General features: G+C 43.7%; 1 protein-coding gene across 1 annotated transcript; it reads left to right on the forward strand.

Annotated features, from left to right (window-relative positions):
• Window positions 1-5912: 5912 nt before the first annotated feature.
• On the forward strand, window positions 5913-15935 carry AQP3 (aquaporin 3 (Gill blood group)). Its single transcript, XM_044657566.1, has 6 exons — window positions 5913-6170; window positions 11680-11806; window positions 12242-12379; window positions 13330-13448; window positions 13878-14095; window positions 14563-15935. The coding sequence occupies exons 1-6, from the start codon at window positions 6063-6065 to the stop codon at window positions 14729-14731; spliced, it is 879 nt and encodes a 292-aa protein (XP_044513501.1). The 5' UTR covers window positions 5913-6062; the 3' UTR covers window positions 14732-15935.
• Window positions 15936-21406: the final 5471 nt, after the last annotated feature.

Here is a 21406-nt window from a genome sequence, read left to right on the forward strand (position 1 = left end):
ACTTATTTCCACCTAGCCTAGGACCCCTAGCCTGTCTTCCTCCTCCTTTATAAATATTTAGAATCCTGGCTGTAGTCATCTTTGGAGTACATTGCTCTGGGAACAGGCAGGAGCTGGGGGAATACAGTGGTAGGTAATTCTGGGGAATTAGTCATTTTATATTTTTATATTTTACATATTAATATTTTAGGCCCAAGTTTACCACAAATCCACTGTGAGGTGATCACTTCCCTTCTTGGCACCTTATCTTCCTTACCTGTAAAATTAAAGAGTTGAACTAGATTCTGAATATCCAACCCACAGTGATCAGGTCAAACACAGTCCACTTGACCCTGGGATATAGGTCTGATTTTTTTGGAACACTTAAAAAAAAACTGAAATAGCAAGAAATATGAATAAAACCTACTCACTTTGAATATTACTGTCAATATGTACCTGATGGCCACAATGTATTTGCTAATAGGCTTGGATTAGTTAGTAATTGTAATTATAAAAAAATGAATGCAGATGAAAGCATACTATTTTTTGATTGTTTATTTAGGTTTATATATTGGGTTTTGGTTTTATAACTTACAAAAATGAACAATATGGAAATATGTTTTGCATGATACATGTATAATCCAGATCAAATTGCCTGTCAGCACTGGGAGGGAGAGAGGAAGGGAGGGAAGAAGGGAGATAAGTTTAATCATAGAATTTAGGAAAACTTATGTGGAAATTTGTTATTACATTTAATTGGTAAAAAAAAATGCATACTGGATAAATCGAACCAAAAAATAAATAACAAAGAAGTTTAAGAGATGAATAGAACCTTAGATAAATTAAATCAAATAGATATCTGGAGAGATAGAAGGTCCTGGGTTCAAATTTGAAGTCAGACACTTCCTACTCCCTGAGCAAGTCACAACCCCAATTGCCAAGTCCTTGCTGCTTTTCTGCCTTGGAACCAATACTTGGTAGGGATTCTAAGACAGAAAATAAAGGTTAAAGGGGGCAGCTGGGTAGCTCAGTGGATTGAGAGCCAGGCCTAGAGATGGGAGGTCCTAGGTTCAAATTTGACCTCAGACACTTCCCAGTTGTGTGACCCTGGGCAAGTCACTTGAACCCCATTGCCTTCCCTTACCACTCTTCTGCCTTGGAGCCAATACACAGTATTGACTCCAAGATGGAAGGTAAGGGTTTAAAAAAAAAAAAAAGGAAAAAAAAGGAAAAAAAAAGAAAATAAAGGTTAAAAAAAAGGAAGGAAAAAGAGAGGGCAGCTAGGTAGCTCAGTGGATTGTGACTCAGACTAGAAATGGGAGGTTCTGGGATCAAATTTGGCTTCAGACACTTCCTAACTGTGTGACCCTGGACAAATCTCTTAAATCCCATTGCCTATCCCTTACCACTTATCCCTTGGAACCAATACATAGTAGTGATTCTAAAACAGAAGGAAAGGAAGGAAGGAAGCAAGCAAGCAAGAAAGAAATGCATGTATAACAATTCACACATATATGGATTTCTGACCACATGTGGGTGTCTTTGACCCTCTTGACCCCCAGGGCATTCAACTTGAAAGTATCATGTTTCCACATTTTTTGGTTCTATACTTTTAAAAATCTATGTTGTGAAGCTCTATGTAGCTATAATCCTATGTTCAAGGTTCTGTCCTAAATAGCATTCCTAATTTTGAGTCACCAGCTCAGACCTGCCAATAAGAGGCAGGTGTTGCTGGTAACTTCTCTATGATTCTCTATGATTCATGATGACAACCCCTGGTGGGGTAAGGGTAGGAAGTGTGGAGGGAGGGGGACAATTGGTTTCTCTCCAGGAGAACTGGTCCCCCAGGGCCAGAAGGGATTTTGTCTTAAGAAAAAGTAATATGTGTGAAGGATGGTTTTTTTTTGGTTGTTGTTTTTGTTTGTTTTTGGTGGATCCAAGTGTGGACTTGAATATGAAAGTATGAATAGGTGTCAGTTTGAATGAGTCTGCGTGTGACAGTCTGTATTGATGTAGCCGTGTGTATAATTGTGTTTGCCCATATATGATTGTATTTTCACTGTCTCTGGCCTCCCAGTAATCCCTTGGGCATCATGCCCAGTTACCTTTACCTATGAACTTTCAGTCTTGCTTCCTCGCCATCCTTGGAGCTGGAAGTTCCCTCCCTCGGCCTAGACTTTGGACATAGCTCTTCTGACCCTGTAAGTTCCCACACATCACTGCAGGGGTCTCTAATAAGGGTGTCTGGATGGTGGGAACAGAAGCTTTTCTTTCCTTGCCCTTTGATGCCTGGGGCATGAACTGTATTCCTGGGTCACCATTATGACTGAAATCTGTGACTCATCTGAGACTTGTGCCATGGCTCAGTTTCCCATTTATGAAATTGTGTGTCACTTAATGTGGGTGGTCGGGTAAATCATTTTCCTTAGAATGCCCCAGGGCTCTCCTTTCCTTCTCTTAATGACAGTTCAAGATCTAAGATCAATGACCCTAATTATGAAGCAAAAGCTCTCCAGGCCTTTAAAGAAGAGGTTTTTAATTTCTGGGTGTTTGATGGACTCTTTCAGTGTGGTTTAGTGAAGCCTATCCCTTCTCAGAATAACCTTTTTAAGTGCATAAAATGAAATATATGGGATTACAAAGGAAACCAACTATATTGAAATATGGTTATTGAAATACATATTTTTAAAAATTCATGAACTCCAAGTTAGAATTACCTGCTTTAAAGAACTAGTCAGTCAGTTCCCGAGGAACAGGGTGAACACTCACTGGAAAGAGGCCCAGTTTTTTGGAACAAAAGGTCCTCCTTCCATATTAGGACACTAGCCCCTGGATAGATCTAGAGTGGGTGGGGAACATGTATGATGTGTATGTACCATATGGCTTAGCATGCCTAGATACAGACATATAGAAACTACTTGTATGGGAGCTTTAAAAGATCTTATCCATGTGGGCACTTCCTTTCCCCAAAGAAATCAGAAACCTTCCACAATTCTTCCTTCTGTGCAATTCTTGCTCATGTTTTCACGCAAATCATCCAAAATAGTGTTATCAAATAAAAACAGAAACCGCTAATCCATACATGAGGATCCCAGAAGACTGCATTTTGGCTTTTTAAAAAAATATAATGTTATCTATGTTTAGTATATTTTTATTTAGTTAGCTAAATATTTCCCAATTACATTTTAATCAAGTTCTAGTAGCAGGCACTCCCAAAAAGTGATCAGAGTTTTTGACACTTCAGGCCCAGAGGATGTACTTCATGCTTGGAACCTTCTTGTTCTCTTAGCATCTTGGGCACAGAATGTACAATATAAACAAACGCAGTCATACAAAACATGTAAGAGGCAATGTATAGATCACAGAATCATAGAATCAAAATCTCACTCACAGGTGGACCGTATCTCAAAAGTCTTCTTGTCCAATGCTTCCCTGACTAAGAATCTCTTCTACTACTTATCTCATAAATGTTTCTTTAAATTCCATTCCAAAACCTCCAATTATGAGGAACTCTCTCTCTGGACACAACTATTCCACTTTTGTTGCTGATGTTATTTAGTTGTTTCAGATGTGTCTGACTCTTTGTGACCCCATTTGGAGTTTTCTTGGCAAAGAGACTAAAGTGGTTTGCCATTTCTTTCTCCAGCTCGCTTTTCAGATAAGGAAACTGAAGTAACAGGATTAAGTGACTTGCCCAGGGTCACACTGCTAGGAAGTATCTGAGACCAGATTTGAACTCAGGAAGAGGAAATTTTCCTGACTTTGGGCCCTGGCACTCTATCCACTTTGCCACCTAACTGCTCTTGGACAGTTCTGATTGTTGCCAAGGCTTTCCTTATATGAAACAGAAATCTATCTCTTTGCCTGGGTGGCTCTTCACCCTTGGGAGTGGGTCACTTGGAAGGATTTCTTTGAGAGGAAGTTTACTTCTCTATGTTTGGAAGTTTTAGCTTCTCTCTCACCTGAGAAAGAGTGCTGGGCTTAAAGTCTTGGACTTGGATTTCAAATTCTGACTCTCATGTAATACCCATATGATACTGAGGAACTCGGCTCTCAGTCTCAGTGTCATCTCCTGTAAAATGGACTAGGTGAGCTCTGATATTTCTTCCAACTATGATACTATGTACTTTTGCTCTTGTTTCTAACTTCTCATGCAAGTCTAGTCAACAAACATTAGGAGCCTACTGTGGATAGAGTGCCAGATCTTAAGTCAGTAGGACCAAGATTCAAATCTGACCTCAGATACCTCCTAGTTGTGTGACCCTGGGCAAGTCATTTTACCTTAATTGCTTTTTTTCTGTCATAGAATTGATACTAAAACAGAAGATAAGGGTTGTTGCTTGTTGTAGTTGTAGTTTTACCTATTATGTGCTAGGCATTGTGCTCTAAGTGCTGAGATGAAAGGTAAAAGTGAAAGGCAAAAACAGTCCCTCCTCACAGGGGGATCACTATCTAATGTGGGGTAAAACATGTAAATAAGTCGATATATACAAAATATACCCAGAGTGGATGGAAAGTAATCTCATAAGGGAAAGCTCTGAAGGGGCAGAGGAGGGGAGACACCTGGAAAAGGTCTGCTGAAGAAAGCTGGATTTTTAAGCTGAGTGTTGAAGGAAGCCAGGAAAAAATGAGAGGCAGATTTGAGGAGGTAAAACATAGGACCTAAGGGAGAGGTGGCCATCCAGAGCCTAGACAGTGATACAGAACATACAGTGCACACGACACATGTGATCCACACACTGTCTTCCTGGTTGTTCAGATGAAAAATTAGAATCAGAGGCTTGGAGTTGGAGGAACCTAGTCCAACTGCCTCATTTTACAAATATGGCAATACTGATTCTAACCAACTTCAAGGCGAGAAGGGCAAAGAGTGAGACTTTTGCCAGGAAGGAATGGGGTCGAGAAGGCTAGTTGGGGATTATTGAGACACCAGCATCTGGTCCCTAATGAATAATAAAGTGAGGCTCTGAGAACTTTGTTCCATTCCAAATATTCTATAATCCAGTAACACCACCCGCCTTCTGCACCTTCCTCACTACTCTGGTGACTTTTCCTTGGCTGTTCCCCACTTTTTCTCTCTTCTTCACCGCCTACTGATTTTCCCTGGCGCCTTCAATACTCAAATCCCACCTTCTTCAGGAGACTTTTCGTGGTCCTTCTATTCCCTACCGCCTCCTCCCAACCCCCGTGCCTTCCCTATGAAATGACTTCCCATATACTCTTTTATCTTGTATGAATATAGTTGTTAGCATGCCGTTTCCCCACTTTAGAACATGAGCTCCTGACGAGCGGGAAGAGTTTCTTTTGATTTTCGTTGTATCATCGGCGCTTAGTAGTGCTTGGTACACAGGATGCGCTTAATAAAAGCGCTTGTTGACTAGAGGCTAACTAGCGGAAGATTTGCTTCTACCGAAGGAGAGCTGATGGAGGTGGAAGGATAAAGGGCCGGTGTGGAGAAGTACTCGGTGATCCGTGGCTACTGCTTCATGCCCTAGTCCTCCTCTCTGGAGCTAAAATGAACAGGCTTCACCTCTCTCTGAAACTCCAAATCCAGGTTACCTAAAAGGAAAGGGGCGAAAGGAGAGGAGAAAGCAAGGGAGATCTTGGGACGCGGATGAGTCTTATTCATTCTCGCCTTACAATTCGGGGGGGAGGGGAGTTCCATCCTAAAGTTGGTTGGGAAATTTGTTAGGGGAGAAAAAATTTGTCCGAAGCAAGGTGTGCTGTCTGTCGAACCCGTCCCTCTCCAGGAAGCCTATAAGCGGCGCGCCCCTCTCCGCCTTTACGAGCCCGAGGCTCTGGCTGGGCGGGCGGGGAGGCAGGCAGGCGGGCGGGGCGAGCCAGGGTGGCGGGCGGGGACCGGGGAAGCAGAGCCTCCTTATAAAGGCTGGTCCCGGCAGGGGTCTGGGCAGCGCCTGAGCGATAACGGTAGCGATAGCGGAGTGTGCGCTCCTGTCCTCTCCTGTCTTCTCGCGCTCGGTTCTGACACCTGCAGCTCAGGCGCTCTCCGACAGAACTTCCACCAGCGCTCGCACTCTTACCCAGGAGTCCTTGCCCTCAGTTCTGCGTCCCTACTCCGAACCATGGGCCGTCAGAAGGAGCTGGTGTCGCGCTGCGGGGATCTGCTCCGGATCCGGTATCGGCTGCTGCGCCAGGCTCTCGCTGAATGCCTCGGGACGCTCATCCTGGTGGTAAGGGAGGAAACAGGACCTAATGGGACGGGAGGACCCGAGAAGGCTTGGGGCTCGGCTCGGAGGAGGGACCAAGGTTCCTTTGGAAGAGAATTCTTCACCTTCATACCCGGGGTCCCCAAAGCGTTCCCTTTATTTTGATGTCTCTGGTTTTTCAAAGCCATCTCTCTGCCCATCCGTCAACCACCCGACAACCTTTGTCCTTTCAGCTAGCTAACAGTTCCATCAGAAGACAGAATGCCAGCACTCACGGGGGAGGGGGGAGCGGTGCTGATGGACCCCCTCGAGTCCTTGATCTCCCAACCCTTCCACCTGAGCCCTCATCTCCTGCAATACTGATTCTAACCAACTTCGAGGCGAAAAGGGCAAAGAGTGCGGCTTTTGCCAGAAGGAATGGGGTCGAGAAGGCTAGTTGGGAATTATTGAGACACCAGCGTCTGGGTCCCTAATGAATAATTAAACCCAGAAAAGTCCAAAAGTTACACCGAATAAAGGATATTGAGATCTGGGGTCAATGGGGGTTGGACGGTTATTTGAGGGACTAGTCTCAAGTATCTGAGGGATGACTGGCTCCAGGAAGGGCTTTGCGGTGGGAAGATGGTGGCTTGGGCTGGGTTCCTGTAGATAGGAAGGTGATGACTGAGCAAGTGCCCTGAAGTTTGCTGATCTTTAAAGTAGAGTAATTGAGGAATCTGAGAGCCCTAGGCTGAAGTCTTGCCTCTCTCACTCTCTCAGTCAAGTAACCTCCTTTGGTCTGTTTCCCAAGGGTTACAAATAAAGGGGTGGTCTAGGTAGATTCTGCGGTCCCTGCCACTTCTTTAGAACTGCAGTCTTCTTGTGGAGAGAAAAATGAGATTACCTTCACTTTTCTTATGGTTGCTTTTGCTAACTTCTATTGCCTTTATTTTCTTCCACTGTTCTTCCTCGGTGATTCTTGCTTATTCTTACTTGATTCCAGTTATTCTTGGTTTCTCCAGTTACTTTGGATTGTAGTTGCTCTCTATTATACTTAACTTATTTACATTTATTCTTAATTACCTTGTCTTTGTTGTATACTTTTGGTTATTCCTCCTTCTAGTTATTTCACTTATTCTTCATTTCCCTTGAGCTGAGTAAGTCCTCTGTGTTAATGGAAGGCAAAATAGGATAAAAAAAAGTTGGAAGATGGTGGTGGGATACTGAGTTTGGAGAGACTGGGGGTGATTATGGGTGGAGTAGGGCAGGGGTGAAAGGGCTGGGTCAGGAGAATGCTAAGCAGGGCGCTGTGTGTGTGTTTGTGTGAAGTAGGGAGTATTTCATTATCTGTTGCCCTAGGTTCTCTGACTGGTGGAGAAGTCCAGGGATCAGTGTGGTGGAGGCAATTAGAAGGGAGTATATAGATATATATGAGGAAACTTAACCAGTTAAAACCCAGAACCCTGAGCTTTAGGATATAACCCTTGGTTTAGAAAGAGAGAGGGACAAGGAGAGAATGCACTTTGCCACCACCCTTCTTGCCCTACAGAAGTCTGTCTGGCAAGGCTCTACTATCTGGAGACACCTACCTCGCTCATGCGTGCAGATGGTTGTGCCCAGACAAGATAATGCCATCCATTTGCAGAACAGGAGGGAGATGTGTAGGGTGGGATTTGGAGACAAAGGTGGATCCCTGTATTATTTTTGTTCTCTGCAGGTAACTGCCAAGACAAAGATCTGTTTCTTGGCAATAAAGGTCAGGGCTTTTGGGGTTAAGTTACTTGCCCAGGGTCTCACAGCTAGGAAGCATCTGAGGCCATTTTTTTGATTCTTATATTATTATTATTTTTTTAAACCCTTACCTTCTGTCTCAGAGTCAGTGCTGTGTATTGGCTCCAAGGCAGAAGAGTGGTAAGGGTAGGCAATGGGGGTCAAGTGACTTGCCCAGGGTCACACAGCTAGGAAGTGTCTGAGGTCAGATTTGAACCTAGGACCTCCTGTCTCTAGGCCTGAATCAATCCACTGAGCTACCCAGCTGCCCCCTTGATTCTTATATTTTTGAAGGAAGCCTTTGCTCCTACTTGCATCCTTCTCTCCTTGAGTCTCAGGTAATCTGCTCTTTCATTGCGAAATAAGAAGGATCTGTGCAGTGATCATTAAATATCCTTGGCATGGGAGAGTGCTCTGCCTCTCATCGAGGGATTAGTGGAATAATCTCAATATATACTGGCTGGGAGGATTGGGGCGGGATGTTTGTGGAGGTGCCTTTCAAGTGCATTTGGACCTGTGGGTGTAGGTTTTGGTGTGCCTGTGAAAGCTTGATGACTGACCTAGGTGGGGAGAAAATTTTGTTTTGGAGAGAGGGGACAAAGAAATACTCCGGGTCTCTGGGGTTAGGTTGGTGGGATGGGGCTAATCCTGGATGGGTATATAGATAGGTCAAGGAGGTCTGAAAGTCTTTAATAGTTTATCTGGGTGAGGGAAATCTTGCAGCTAAAGAGATTAAGTGGTTAGACATTCAGAAGACAGAAATCAATCTGAGGCAGGAGGAATATTTCTGAGAGCTGGACAGCCCTCCAACCCCACCCCATCTGTCTGCTGGAGAGAGGGAAGAAGGCCCAGTAGAGGGAGACAGGGAAAAAGCCAAGATGACCTCCAGGGCGAGGAAGGAGAAAACTAGCCAAGAGGAGACTCCTGCCGAACTGGCTCCTGGCCATCCCTACCCTATTCACTGGCCTCTGGAATTGGACCAGCTCCTCAAACAAAGAGTGGCAAAGAGGGGAATGAAGCCTGGGTTCCAAACTGGACCAGAGGACAGTGCCCCAAGGCTAGGCAACATTTCCCCATGATGCTTCACCCTAACTTTTGTTCTTTGCTCTTTTCTGTTACCTCCTACCTTAGATCTTTACCTAGTTACCTATTTTTATTTAGTTGGGGTAGAATTTCCTGACACCCTGCTTTGGTGTCAACTCCCCATTCTCCATATAGTTTTTCTTTTTTAAACCCTTACCTTTCACCTTATAATCAATACTGTGTACTGGTTCTAAGGCAGAAGAACAGGAAGGACTAGAAAATGGAGGTTAAATGACTTGCCCAGGGTCACACAGCTAAAAAGTGTCTGAGGTCAGATTTGAACCCAGGACCTCCCAGCTCTCAATCCACTGAGCCACCCAGCTGCCCCCTCCATACAGTTTTCCTGACTGTCTCTCTTTTGATGCCTCCCCTATCTCTCTCTTCCTCTTTTGTTTCTCTCTAGGTGCTCTGAAAATGTTTGCTAAAATGATTTTGTTTAAAACTTTGTGTTTGTCCTTTTTCTGTATCTCTCCAGTCTTCCTTTTCCTCCCCTCTCCTTTACCCCCCACTATTTTCTTTTCTTTTTTCTTTTTAATTTTAATAACAACTTTCTACATGAGTTTTCCAAAGTTATATAATCCAAATTGTCTCCCTCCCTTCTTCTTTTCTTTCTCCCAGAGCTGGCAAGCAGTTCAGTCTGGGGTATTCGTGTATTTTGATTTTCTTTTTCTAAAATCCTTACTTTCTTAGTTTCAATCCTAAAACAGAAGAGTGATTGAGATTAAGTGACTTGCTCAGGGTAGCACAGCTAAGAAGTATGTCGCATCATATTTGAATCCAGGTCCTCCTGACTCTTTATCCACTGTGCGACCTAGCTACTTAAAAAAAATATCACTTGAAACTATATTTTCATCTTCCTTTTCCTTCACTCCAAAGGGGGATTAAGGCTCTTCTCATCTCAGTAGGGCCAGGGTTCAAATCAAGTAAACATTTATCCATTTTTCACATACTTCTCCCCCCCCCTTACCCTCCTGAGTGTTCAGCTACGTGCTGTACTTCCAGAGTGGGGGGGGGGGAGGGGAAGAGAAGTGGAGAGACAGATTAAACAATAAAATCAGATTCAAATGCCTAATCATGATAGCAGTATAAGAAGTTGAAAGGCTGAAGGAATTCAGTGCCTAATGAGCGGCATTAAACCTAAGACTTGTCGGAACTCACAGAAGGAAAAGAAATTAACAGGGACTTAACTTGTCAGGGCATGGCTTGTGTGCGTAGGAAACATCAAGATTTTACTTTGAGGATCTTATATTACCTTTTGCCTACCACTGAGGTCTGTAGTTTGCATATTTGTGTAAAGAGGATTTTTGTGTTTCTGGACCTGTAATTTAATTGATGCAGAGAACTCCTTGTGAGGAAACTCCTTCTCCCCAATGCATATGCCTAACTATCTTGAAATTTATAGTCCTACTTGGATAGGACCTAGAAATCCTAACCCCAGACTAGTACACTATCCTGGCCTTTCTCCAGTCTTCTTGTCAAATAAAACAGTGCGTGTGGTGATTCCAATTTAGCTTGGTCCTTTGGACATCTTAATTCCGTCTGTTGTAGCTAAGGGATGATGGATCATCCTTGGAGATGGAGAGGCAAGGAGAGGAGGATGAAGGGGGAAAGACCCCCTGCCCCATGAAATATTTATACATAGATCATTTTGATCCTTAGAGACCAATTTTGGAGATCACTGGATCTCAGTTGTAGGAAGAGGGATGAATGGTGATACTCATAGGGAAGAGAGAGGGATAGAGGTCATCATTCACACTGCAGCAGGATCTTTTGGGGTGGGAGACCTTAACATACTCTCATCATCTGAGATCAAATCAATAGGTATTAAATATTTATTGGAGCGGGGAGAGCCTATCAAAGGACTGAAGGCTGAAGGCTATAGAAACCTTGTATAGAAGAGCCTTTTCAAAGAAGCCATTGACCATGTTCAAGAGGCCAGAAGGATAGGTGGCAAAGATGCCAGCAGTACCGTTGGGGCCAGAGACAATAAGTTCATTACCAGCAAATCTCCAAATTGCATCTAAAGAAAGATCAAACTAGAGGTGAAGCAGAACAAAACAATAGCAAACCCTCAAATTTATATGAAGTTTTCCAGTCTTCAGATCATTCCCTACATGATAGTCCACACTATGCAGGTCTACAATGGCATATGGGTATCTAATGTGAAGGAAGACAAATTCTGTCTAGGAAACCTGGCAGCTTCCCTCCCACCTCTCTCACCTTTTCCATTTTTCTGGGGCTCACAGAAGGTAGGATGGACTTAGAGAAAAGACACAGGGCAGGAGAGAGGGGAAAGAATACTAATTCTGATGTCAGAGGGCCTGTAGTCCTTCAAATAATCTTGTAAGTTTGATAGGGAAGGGATAAGCACCCCTATTTTACAGATCATAGAAATTGAAATTGCAAAAGGTCAAAGGATGGTCCCAAGATCACAGTTACTGAGCCAGAACTGTAAATATTATCTCATGATTCTTAGCTCATTGCTTTTTATATTGCCCTGGTTGCTTATCAGATGAATTTTTTTTTTATTCTACACTATGTTATTATGTGTAGGAGGGAGGTTACAGGAAGGAAATTGAATAAATGGTAGAATGAAGTTTATGATGGTGTGTGTGTGTGTGTGTGTGTGTGTGTACATAAATGGAAACCCCTATGCCACATCTCACAATCCTCACTCTTGTTCCATGTTTCTCCATTACAGATGTTCGGCTGTGGCTCTGTGGCCCAGGTTGTGCTGAGCAGAGGAACCCATGGTGGCTTTCTTACCATCAATCTGGCCTTTGGCTTTGCAGTCACTCTTGGTATCCTTATTGCTGGTCAAGTGTCTGGTATGTCCCCTTCCCCTTAATGTCCTCTTCTTATAGCTTCCTTACCTGACCTCCTGAATGCCTCTCGCAGATACCAGAAACACCTTACCCTCTGGGCCCTTCCCCTTAAGGAAAGGAATTATGCCATATATCTTAGAAACCTAGAGTTGAAACTTCCCACCCCATATAGGAGGTCTTTCTATAGCATCTTTGAGAAGTGGTCTTCCTGACTTGAAATTTTTCAGTGATGGGAATCTTATTCTTCGCAAAGCATCCCATTCCATTTAAAGAATATATTCTTCCTTATGTTGAGCTGAAATCTACCTCTTTGTCACTTTGATCAAATGGTTCTAACCTCCTAAGGGGTAAGCTGGGATAAGGTACAAACCATCTAGCCCCTCTTTTTCTGTTCTACCCCCTATAGCAATGTGTGAATGGTATCTTCTCTCCATCCAGGTGCCCATCTGAATCCAGCTGTGACCTTTGCTATGTGCCTTCTGGCCAGGGAGCCCTGGATCAAGCTACCCATCTATACACTGGCTCAGACATTGGGGGCCTTCCTAGGGTCTGGGATTGTCTTTGGACTGTACTATGGTGAGGATCCATAAGAATTCTGAAATCTTTTCCCCTACCCTCTTTCTCTATTCCTCTCCTATCATCCTTACTTCCTCACCTTCCCCTTCCATTCCTCTCCTTTCTTCCTTTCCCTTCCATTCCCCTAGTCCCCAGTTGGTGACTTATTCTACCACCATAGTGGCCAGGTGCTGCCAGAGGACCTGCCCCACCCTGCAGCCACCTGAGTACATGACTCACTGGGGCCCCCATGAAGAGAACAAAGGGAGGAGCAATGAAGGGGAGGGATAAATAAGTTGGGTAACACCAAAGATTGGTTACTCAACACCCACCCTCTGATGTAATAATGTAGTTATTTTATGGTTATTTTATGTTGCCCACATGGAGCAACATATATTAATTCCCTCCCTTCCTAGGTAACATACACTAACATAGATCATGGAATGGTGCGCTAGCTCATCCTAAGGGACCACAATTCCTTCCCCTTTCTCTGAAGGGGAAGAATCAAGTATAACAGTCCCCCAGGGTAGGCTGGGCATATCCTTTCCACACCCTATACAAGCCTACACTGAGGATATGGGGATACGATGTGTGGGAAGGCAAATGCTAGCTAGGAAATCTGATAGCTTCCCCCCACTTCCCTTTTTTTCCACCTTTCTGGGGCTCATAGAAGTTAGGATGGGCTTAGGGGAAAGATTTAAAGAACACTGAATCTGGAATCAGAGGACCTGGCTTCAAATATTTCCTCTGATGCTGTAGGCCCTTGGACTATAAAGATCTCTTCCAGCTCCAAATCTATGATTCTGGATCTCCTGAAGTTGTATGTGTGGCTGCTCAGTGGGCTGAGTGCTGTGGGGGATAAGAACTCCTGCCCTTGGAGAACTCTTGTTTCCCTGCCCCATTCTCCCTGCATAAGGGGAGGCAGTGGGAATCCCTCCTCATGCTTCATCTCTAGTTTGATCTTTCTTTAGATGCAATTTGGAGCTTTGCTGGTAATGAACTTGTTGTCTCTGGCCCCAACGGCACTGCTGGCATCTTTGCCACCTATCCTTCTGGCCACTTGAACATGGTCAATGGCTTCTTTGACCAGGTAAGATGATTTCAGGTGTGGTCCTCAGCCTCTCTGGGCATCCCCTCTAACCCTCTTGAGGGAGACAGAAGGAGAAACTTCTTTCTCCATTGTAGCAAATTCAAGTCTAGTTGGGAAAATAAGGTTTCGACTGAGATAGAGAATGAAGCAGGGTAATGCATGATTAAAGAGGAAGATCTTGTGGGTCCAATTTCAAGTGCTGGGGGAGCTCAGAGAGAGCTATTCAGGGATGTTTCCTTGGGGATGGAGGACTTGAACTCAGCCTCTGATGACAGGTAAGTTTTGGATAAGTAAAGAGACACAGAAACATTTGAGAAATTGGAGAGGGATTTGGAGGGCAGTGTGAGATCAAGGAACTAAAAGGCTGGGGAGACAATGGATTTGCTGTGGTTCCAGAGCTTTCTCTCAATATTGATTCTTTCATCTTAGTTCATTGGCACAGCAGCTCTTGTCATCTGTGTGATGGCTATCGTGGATCCCCATAACAACCCAGTTCCTCGAGGCCTTGAAGCCTTTACTGTTGGCATTGTGGTCCTGGTCATCGGTACATCCATGGGCTTCAACTCTGGTTATGCTGTTAACCCAGCTCGAGATTTTGGTCCCCGCCTCTTCACTGCCATTGCCGGTTGGGGTACTGAGGTCTTTACGTAAGTGATTGATGTCTTGTCATCCCCTTCCTCAACCACTTCTTTGGCTCCCACTTACAGCTTCCACCTTGGTTTCCTTCATTGGGCTCTCCATGTTTTCCTGTTCTCCCTCAAAAGGGCCATCAAAGCAGCATCCAATGTCCTTTGAGTTACCTTGAAATATATACCTTAGGGGGCAACTAGGTGACTCCATGAATTGGGAGCCAGACCTAGACACAGAAGGTCCTGGGTTCAAATTTGAACCTCAGACACTTCCTAGCTGTGTGACTCTAGGTGAGTCACAACCCTTATTGCCTAGTCCTTTACTTTCTTCTGCCTTGCAACCAATACACAGTATTGATTTTCAGGCAGAAGGTAAGGGTTTAAAAAAAAAAAAAGAAATATATGCTTTATTATAGCCTTGGTAAGGTATGACTGAGTTATGTCAAGGACCTCACACATATCTCTCTTTTTTTCTCTTTCTCCAGAACTGGTAGGAACTGGTGGTGGGTCCCCATCATCTCACCCCTTCTTGGTGCCGTTGCTGGAGTTTTGGTCTATCAGCTCATGATTGGGTTTCACCTGGAGACTCCTCCTCCTTCCACAGAGCAGGAGAACGTCAAGCTGGCTCATGTGAAACACAAAGAACAGATCTAAGTTGGGAGTTCCAGTTTCCTCTCCCTCCAGGATCCCCACTCCTTCCCCCAGGAACTGACATTGATAGAACTGTGCAGGAGATATACCCCAAAGCAGCCATAGCCTCCACCTCTCTGGTCCCCGTTCCTCCAACTCCTCTAGCCCAGGAAGACCCCTTCCTGAGGGCTATGTTTAGCAAGAATGCTAAAAAAAAAAAAAATCCCCAAAGTCCCTCAAACCTCTCTCCCCACGCTAGGGGTTAATGAATCCTTGGGAATCCTGGCAAGTGTGGATTTTCACTGGATGCTGGATGTAAGCCATGCCCCGAAATTGGTGCCAGACCTGAAGTGGGCTATTTGCCAGAAATAATAAATCACTGAGTTCTCGGAAGGTTCCCCAGAGAGAAAAGGAGAGAGAAAAGGCAACAACTCCATGGGGTAGCTAGAGGCAGCAACTAGAAGTGGAACACAGATGTGAAAGGGTCCAGAAATGTGAGAGATACATAGATGTGAAGGTCGTTACAGATGAACGAGAAGGTTTTAGTCTTGGGAGAGTCCCTGATTCAGTCATTTGTTCATTCATTTATTCATTCAAGTGCCTAGTATGGAAGAGATTCCAAATGTGAAAGAAATACAGAGATGGGAGTGGCTCAAATGCAAGGGATTCTAAAACAGGACATGCTGGATGTAGGAGAGGCAGTGCAAATGTAAGGAAAGTCCAACTGTGGATATCTGTTATGTGTCCGTGGAAGTATCGCAGGAGGGTACATATACATGTCCTAGAGAGGAGAGACCCAGAAGGAGAGGATCTTGCTAGACTTTGGGGGTGGGGAGTCAGGGAGAGCAGAAGAACCTCCCGAGAGACACTAATTTACCTAGGGGGTATATGTTTTGTGGGGAAACTCATGACTTGAGGTTCAGAGCTATGCACATAGGCAGAAGCCCTTTGCATGTTCCCAGCCTGAACAATGGACCCTTGGAGGTGGGTGCTAAGTACAGGTATACGTTTCATTTTGGCACATGTTACAGCTGGGGTTGGGGGCCTTCCTTCCCAGACCAATGCCCCTTGTCCTTTGCTCCCTGGTGTCCTCATTCCCTCCGGGCATTCCCAGGATGGGTCACTGAGGGTACCAATTCCATAAATACTCCTTATTCACTGTGTGGATACCCCAACCCCAATACAATCTTTCTTGTATTTTTTAAAATAAAGACATTTACACAGAAAACTTGTCAATTACTGTGGGTCCTCTCCTGTTCATCTGTGGAAAGCACATTTAGTTTTGAGTCTCCCTCTCCTTCTTGCCTTGATTCTTAGGGTGTAGGGAGAAGGGGAGGAGAAGAAGCAATTCAAACCTACCCAAGTGAATTAATATGTATAAATGAGCGCATTGTGATGGATAGATACAATCAAATTAGTTTATATGTGTAAAGCATGTTATAAACTTTTAAGAGCTATAAAAACACCGGTATCATTTATCCCCCATTCACTGAGAATCTTTTGAGTGTCAGCCCTATTGTTATTCATCATGTTCTACTCTTTGCTATCCTATTTGGGGTTTTCTTGGCAAAGATATTGGGGTAGGTTTGCCCTGACCTTCAGCTCATTTTATAGATGAGGAAACTGAGGCAAATAGTTAAGTGACTTGCCCAGAGTTACACAGTAAATGAGGCTGGATTTCAACTCAGCTTTTCCTGATTCCAGGCTGAGGTGCTCTATCCAATGTACCACCTAGCTGCCCAGTCCTAAGACCTCTAATAATAATAATAGCATTTATAAAGTTTGCAATACACTTTGTACTTATTTGATCCTCTCAATAACTCTTTAAGAGGTAGCTGTTATTATTTCTATTTTATAGATGAGAAAAGGGTTTATAAATAAGAGAAGTAACTTGCCCAGTCCCAAAAACTTAAGCGTCTGAGGCAGGCCTCCACTTCAGATCATCCCAGGGGCAGCTAGATGGCATATCTAATAGAGTGTTAGGCCTGGAGTTGGGAGGACTTGGGTTCAAATGTGGCCTCAGATACTTCCTAGCTGTGTGATCTTGGGCAAGTCCAATGCCTGGCCCTTGGGTTTAAAAAAAAAATTAAGATCATACTGACTCTAAGGTCAGAGATCAGCACCATTCATCTACTGCCTACCCTCTTAGAAACCCAAAGTCTCTTGAGGGTAACAGATTCTTCTCTCCTGATGCAGTTTTTTGGACTAAACTTCATTTCCCTTTGGTGGATGGTCTAATTTCTTCCAGGTTTGCTGCAGTTTGGTCCCAAAATCTGAGCCTCAAAATAACACGGCAGTCAACTAAAACCTGAGAACCATCTTGATATAGCTCTTTAATTAAAAAAACAACAGCAAAAACCCAACCCTTAGCTTCTGTCTTAGAACTGATGCTAAGGACTAGTTCCAAGGCAGAAGAGTAATAAAGGCTAAGCAGTTGGAGTGAAGTGACTTGCCCAAGGTCGCATAGCTAGGAAGTATCGGAGATCAGATTTGATCAGCTTTGGCCTGGCTCTCTATTCACTGAGCCACATACCTGCCCCCAGTGCTTTAAATTTTGCAATGTGCTCCGTTCAGAACAACCCTGTGAGGTTAGTATTAGAAGTCAATACTTAGTATTAGAAATCAACACAGTATCAATACCTTCATTTATGAGGAAGCAAACAGAAATCCAGGCAAAGAGAGCTGAAAATTGAACATCTCCCTCCCCTCCAGACTCCTACTCTTCCACTCTTTTTTATGCATGATCTTCCTTCATTAAAATCTATACAGAGGATAAAACTCATGGACTAGAGTCAACTGACTGTGTGGTCCTGGAGAAGTCACTTCAGCCTGTTTGCCTCAGTTTTCTCATTTGGAAAATGAGCTGGAGAAGGAAATGGCAAATCACTCCAGGATCTGCCAAGAAAACCCCAAATGGCATCAGGAAGAATGGATACAACTGAGCAATAATCTTCCTTTTTTTCCTGTGTTTGTAGTTCTGTCAGTTTGTAGTTCTGTAGTTCTTGGCTCATCATTAGCACTTAACAAATTCGTATTAATTTAGAGTCTTGGTCAGGGGCAAAGTTGGAGTTTCCAGAAATAAAGTTGACAGGCTGAAGGCTTGTGTTCAAATTCTGGCTATTATTTGCGACTTCTGTAACTTTAGCAAGACCTTTCTCCACACTGGGGCCTTAATTTCTTCTATAAAATAAAGGGGTTACATGACGGGGTGCTACAGCAGAGAGAGCTTAGGGCCTGGAGTAAGGAGGACCTGATTTTAAATACTTACAAACTTTGTGACCCAGGACAAGTCATTTTACCCTGCTTGCCTCAGTTTCTTCATCTATAGAAAATGGCTAACCACTCCAGTATCTTTGCCAAGAAAACCCCAAACGGGGTCCTGAAAAGTCAGACATGCCTGGAACGACTAAACAGTGACAAGAGCCCAAAGTATCAGATTTAGGATTTGAGCCAATTTTCCTAACTCCAAATCCAAATTTTTATTTCTTTCTACACTACATGGAGGATTTGGACTCAGATCTCAGCTCTGTCCATTAATAGGTATGAATTTAGGTGATTAAACCTACCATCCTAGACCTCAGTTTCCTTACCTGTAAAACTAGAGGGTTGAACTATAAATTCTTTGGTAGTTTCTTTTCAACTCTAAATCTATGATCCTCTGATCTCTTTCCCCTCCCCCAGGAATAAACAAACCAAACATCTGAAATTGTAGATCACATGTTTTCCTTCTTTATTTCTCATTTTCTCTTTTCCTGGTTTTCCTCTAGGGTTTCACTGGAAACAAAAGAAGAGTGGGGGTGGGAAGTCTACTATTTAACTCCATGAGAGCCAAAAGTAGCACTGCCTGATCCGAGACCCATGAAAGGTGGACCTATGTGGGTCTCACAAAGCAGTAAGTGGAAACTAGAACCCCAGTCTGCCCAGTTCCCAGAGGTTAGCCTCAGGGGAGGGAGGGGACAGGGTGGTTACTCCATTCTCTGATTCCCAGGCTCCCACCCGCCCCCAGGGGTGGGCCTGGAATGCTAGGAGAAGGAATCCAGCCAGCAGAAGTGTTTCTTTCCAAGAGCCCTAGGGGAAGGGTGGAAAGGGAGAGACATAGGAGGGTATAGAACTGGCGAGCCCAAAGAGTTTCAGAGTAACTTGGGGCACTCAAAACCTCTCTATTCAAAATTCCGATTCACTTGTTCTCAAAATTTCAAAATTTTTATCTGGAAGGGACCTTTCTCCAATACTATAGCCAGTGCCTGCTGTCCTCAGTCCTTCCATAACAGCATGGCATGGTTTTAAGGCTGCCTTGCTTGGAGTCATAGAAACCAGGGTTCATATACAAGTTCTGAAAACTTGCTTCATCTCTGTGGGTCTCCGTGTCCTCATCTATAAAAGGAGGTTGGTTATCCCTGCCAGGAAGCTCTCTTTCTCGGTCTCTCTCTCTTCCTCCCTTCCCCCACCTCTCTCTCTCTCTCTCTCTCTCTCTCTCTCTCCTTTCCTTCCTTTCTTCCTTCCTTCTCCCCTTACCTTCTGTCTTAGTAGGAACCACATAATCAGGAAGTTTTGATTTGATTTGATTTAATCAAATTTGGACTCTGGTCCTTTGTCAGCATGGAATCTAGAAGCCCCCAAACTTGTAACCTAGTGAGATTCGATGACCTCCAGTTTAGTTAACTTGTAGGTGAAAGCCCTAAATTTGACCTTGTCACTGGAGAGTTTCTCCCTTCAGGACTCTCAGATTAACAATAGACCTTAAAGTAGTTTAAGTGAGGGTGGCTAATCCTACCAGTTAAGTATCTCTTTTGTCCCAATGGTTTCTCCCTTTCACCAAAGCCCTTTACTTAGGTAGTCCAGCCCTTGGCTGGATCCTTCCCTTTTGTGTCCATAGTAAACGTCAGCCCTTCACAGTTTTTACTGCCTGGGACTCCTAATTTTCCTTTGTTTCCTTTGTAAAGTCAATCTGCTATCTCATCCCCAGTCCCCATGTTCCCCTAGAAAGGTATTTAAGCTTCCCACTTTAATGGCTCCTTGGAGTTGTCAATTTAGTGTGGTTGTCTCTCCCCGGGGTTAGTGACCAGAGCAACCAGAGTTTCAATCCTCGCAACTGTGTGGGTGTGTAGCACGGAGCTCTGCGTGGAGTACTAATTTAGCACTGAACCCCTTTCTTTAATTAAAGAGTGGTTTTCCCGACTATTTAATATGGTTTTTTTTTTTTTTGTTTTTTTTTTTTGTTTTTTTTTTTTTTTAGTTAACACCTTCTAACTCCAGTCCTGGCTCTATCCACTGAGATATCTAGCTGTCCCTCACTTGAGGTTTTCTTGGCAGAGACAATGGAGTGGTTTGCCATTTCCTTCTCCAGTTTTACAGCAAACTCAAGACGTAAGTGGTGCACATCAAGTCAACAAATAGGAAGTGCCTTCTTTTCTCTAGGCTTCTGGAGATAGTTAGATGGCTCAGTAGATAAGAGAGCTGGACCCGGAATCAAAAAGACCTCAGCTCAAATTTGGCCATCTGATCCTGGGCAAATCATTTAGCCTTTTTCTGTCTCAGTTTCTTCTATAAAATGAGGTTAATAATAGCACCTATTTCCTAAGGCAGCTAGTGTATAGATGAGGAAAGTAAAAAAAGCAAACGGTTAAATGACTTGCTCCTGATATCAGTAAATATCTGAAGCCAGATTTGAACTGAGGAAGATGAATCTTTCTGATTCCAAACCCAGCACTCTATCCACAGACAAAGGTTAAATGATTTGCCCAGGATCACACAACTAATAAGTATCTGAGGCCAAATTTGAGCTGAGGTCTTTCTGATTCCAGGTCCAGTATTCTATCTCCTGGACCATCTAACTACCTCCAGAAGCCTAGAGAAAAGAAGACTCTTCATAATTTGTTGTCTTGACTTGACTTGCACCACCTACATGTTGAGGTTGTTGTGAGAAGAACATGTTGTAAACATTAAAGCACTATGTAAATTATATTAAATGATTCTTCCTTACAAGGACCTTAAATCTATCATGCCAGAACATTCTGTTTAGATTTCTCCTTGCCCTCATTACTCTTGACCTTGTATTATGTTTGTTTGTGTACATCCCAGTGAAAGATCCTTCAGGGCAGGGAGAGTCATTTTTATCTTTGTATCTACCAGCCAGTGCCTCAGTAGGTGCTTAATAAATATTTGTTAAATGGTTGAACTTCCATCTTTTGATTCTTATTCTTGTGATTGTGGTCTGGCCTGACTCAGTTGGTCCAGTGGATTCAGGTTGGGATTGTTATTTCATCTTTCTTTTTGAAGAAGACCAATGACATCATGGAATGATGTCTTGACTTGTTTGTGAATTGGATTAAAGGAGGCAGAGTTGCACAAAGTCATCACTCTACCACTCACTCACTCTACCAGAGATGTTGAAGTCCAGTGGTAGGACAAAAAGCACTGTGATTGGTGATGGCCTGGGATAGGCCAAACTCCACAACTCCTGCTTCATTGCTTTATTCTCATTTGCCCATTCTGCTGAGAAGGGGAGTCTTCACATCCTTGAGATAGACATTCCTCTAATTCAGCAAAGGATTTGAAGTCTATTGCTACCTTCAACCTGGTTTAGTCCATCTGCACCAAGAAGATTTTACCTGGATGTGGCCACTGTGCGTGCTACAGCTTCTTGAAGCCACAGGTGAGAGCTGGGTGAAGAGAGGACACCAAAGGTAGATGAAATGG

Source organism: Gracilinanus agilis, chromosome 1 (assembly GCF_016433145.1).
Source record: "Gracilinanus agilis isolate LMUSP501 chromosome 1, AgileGrace, whole genome shotgun sequence".
In the NCBI taxonomy this organism is placed as follows: domain Eukaryota; kingdom Metazoa; phylum Chordata; class Mammalia; order Didelphimorphia; family Didelphidae; genus Gracilinanus; species Gracilinanus agilis.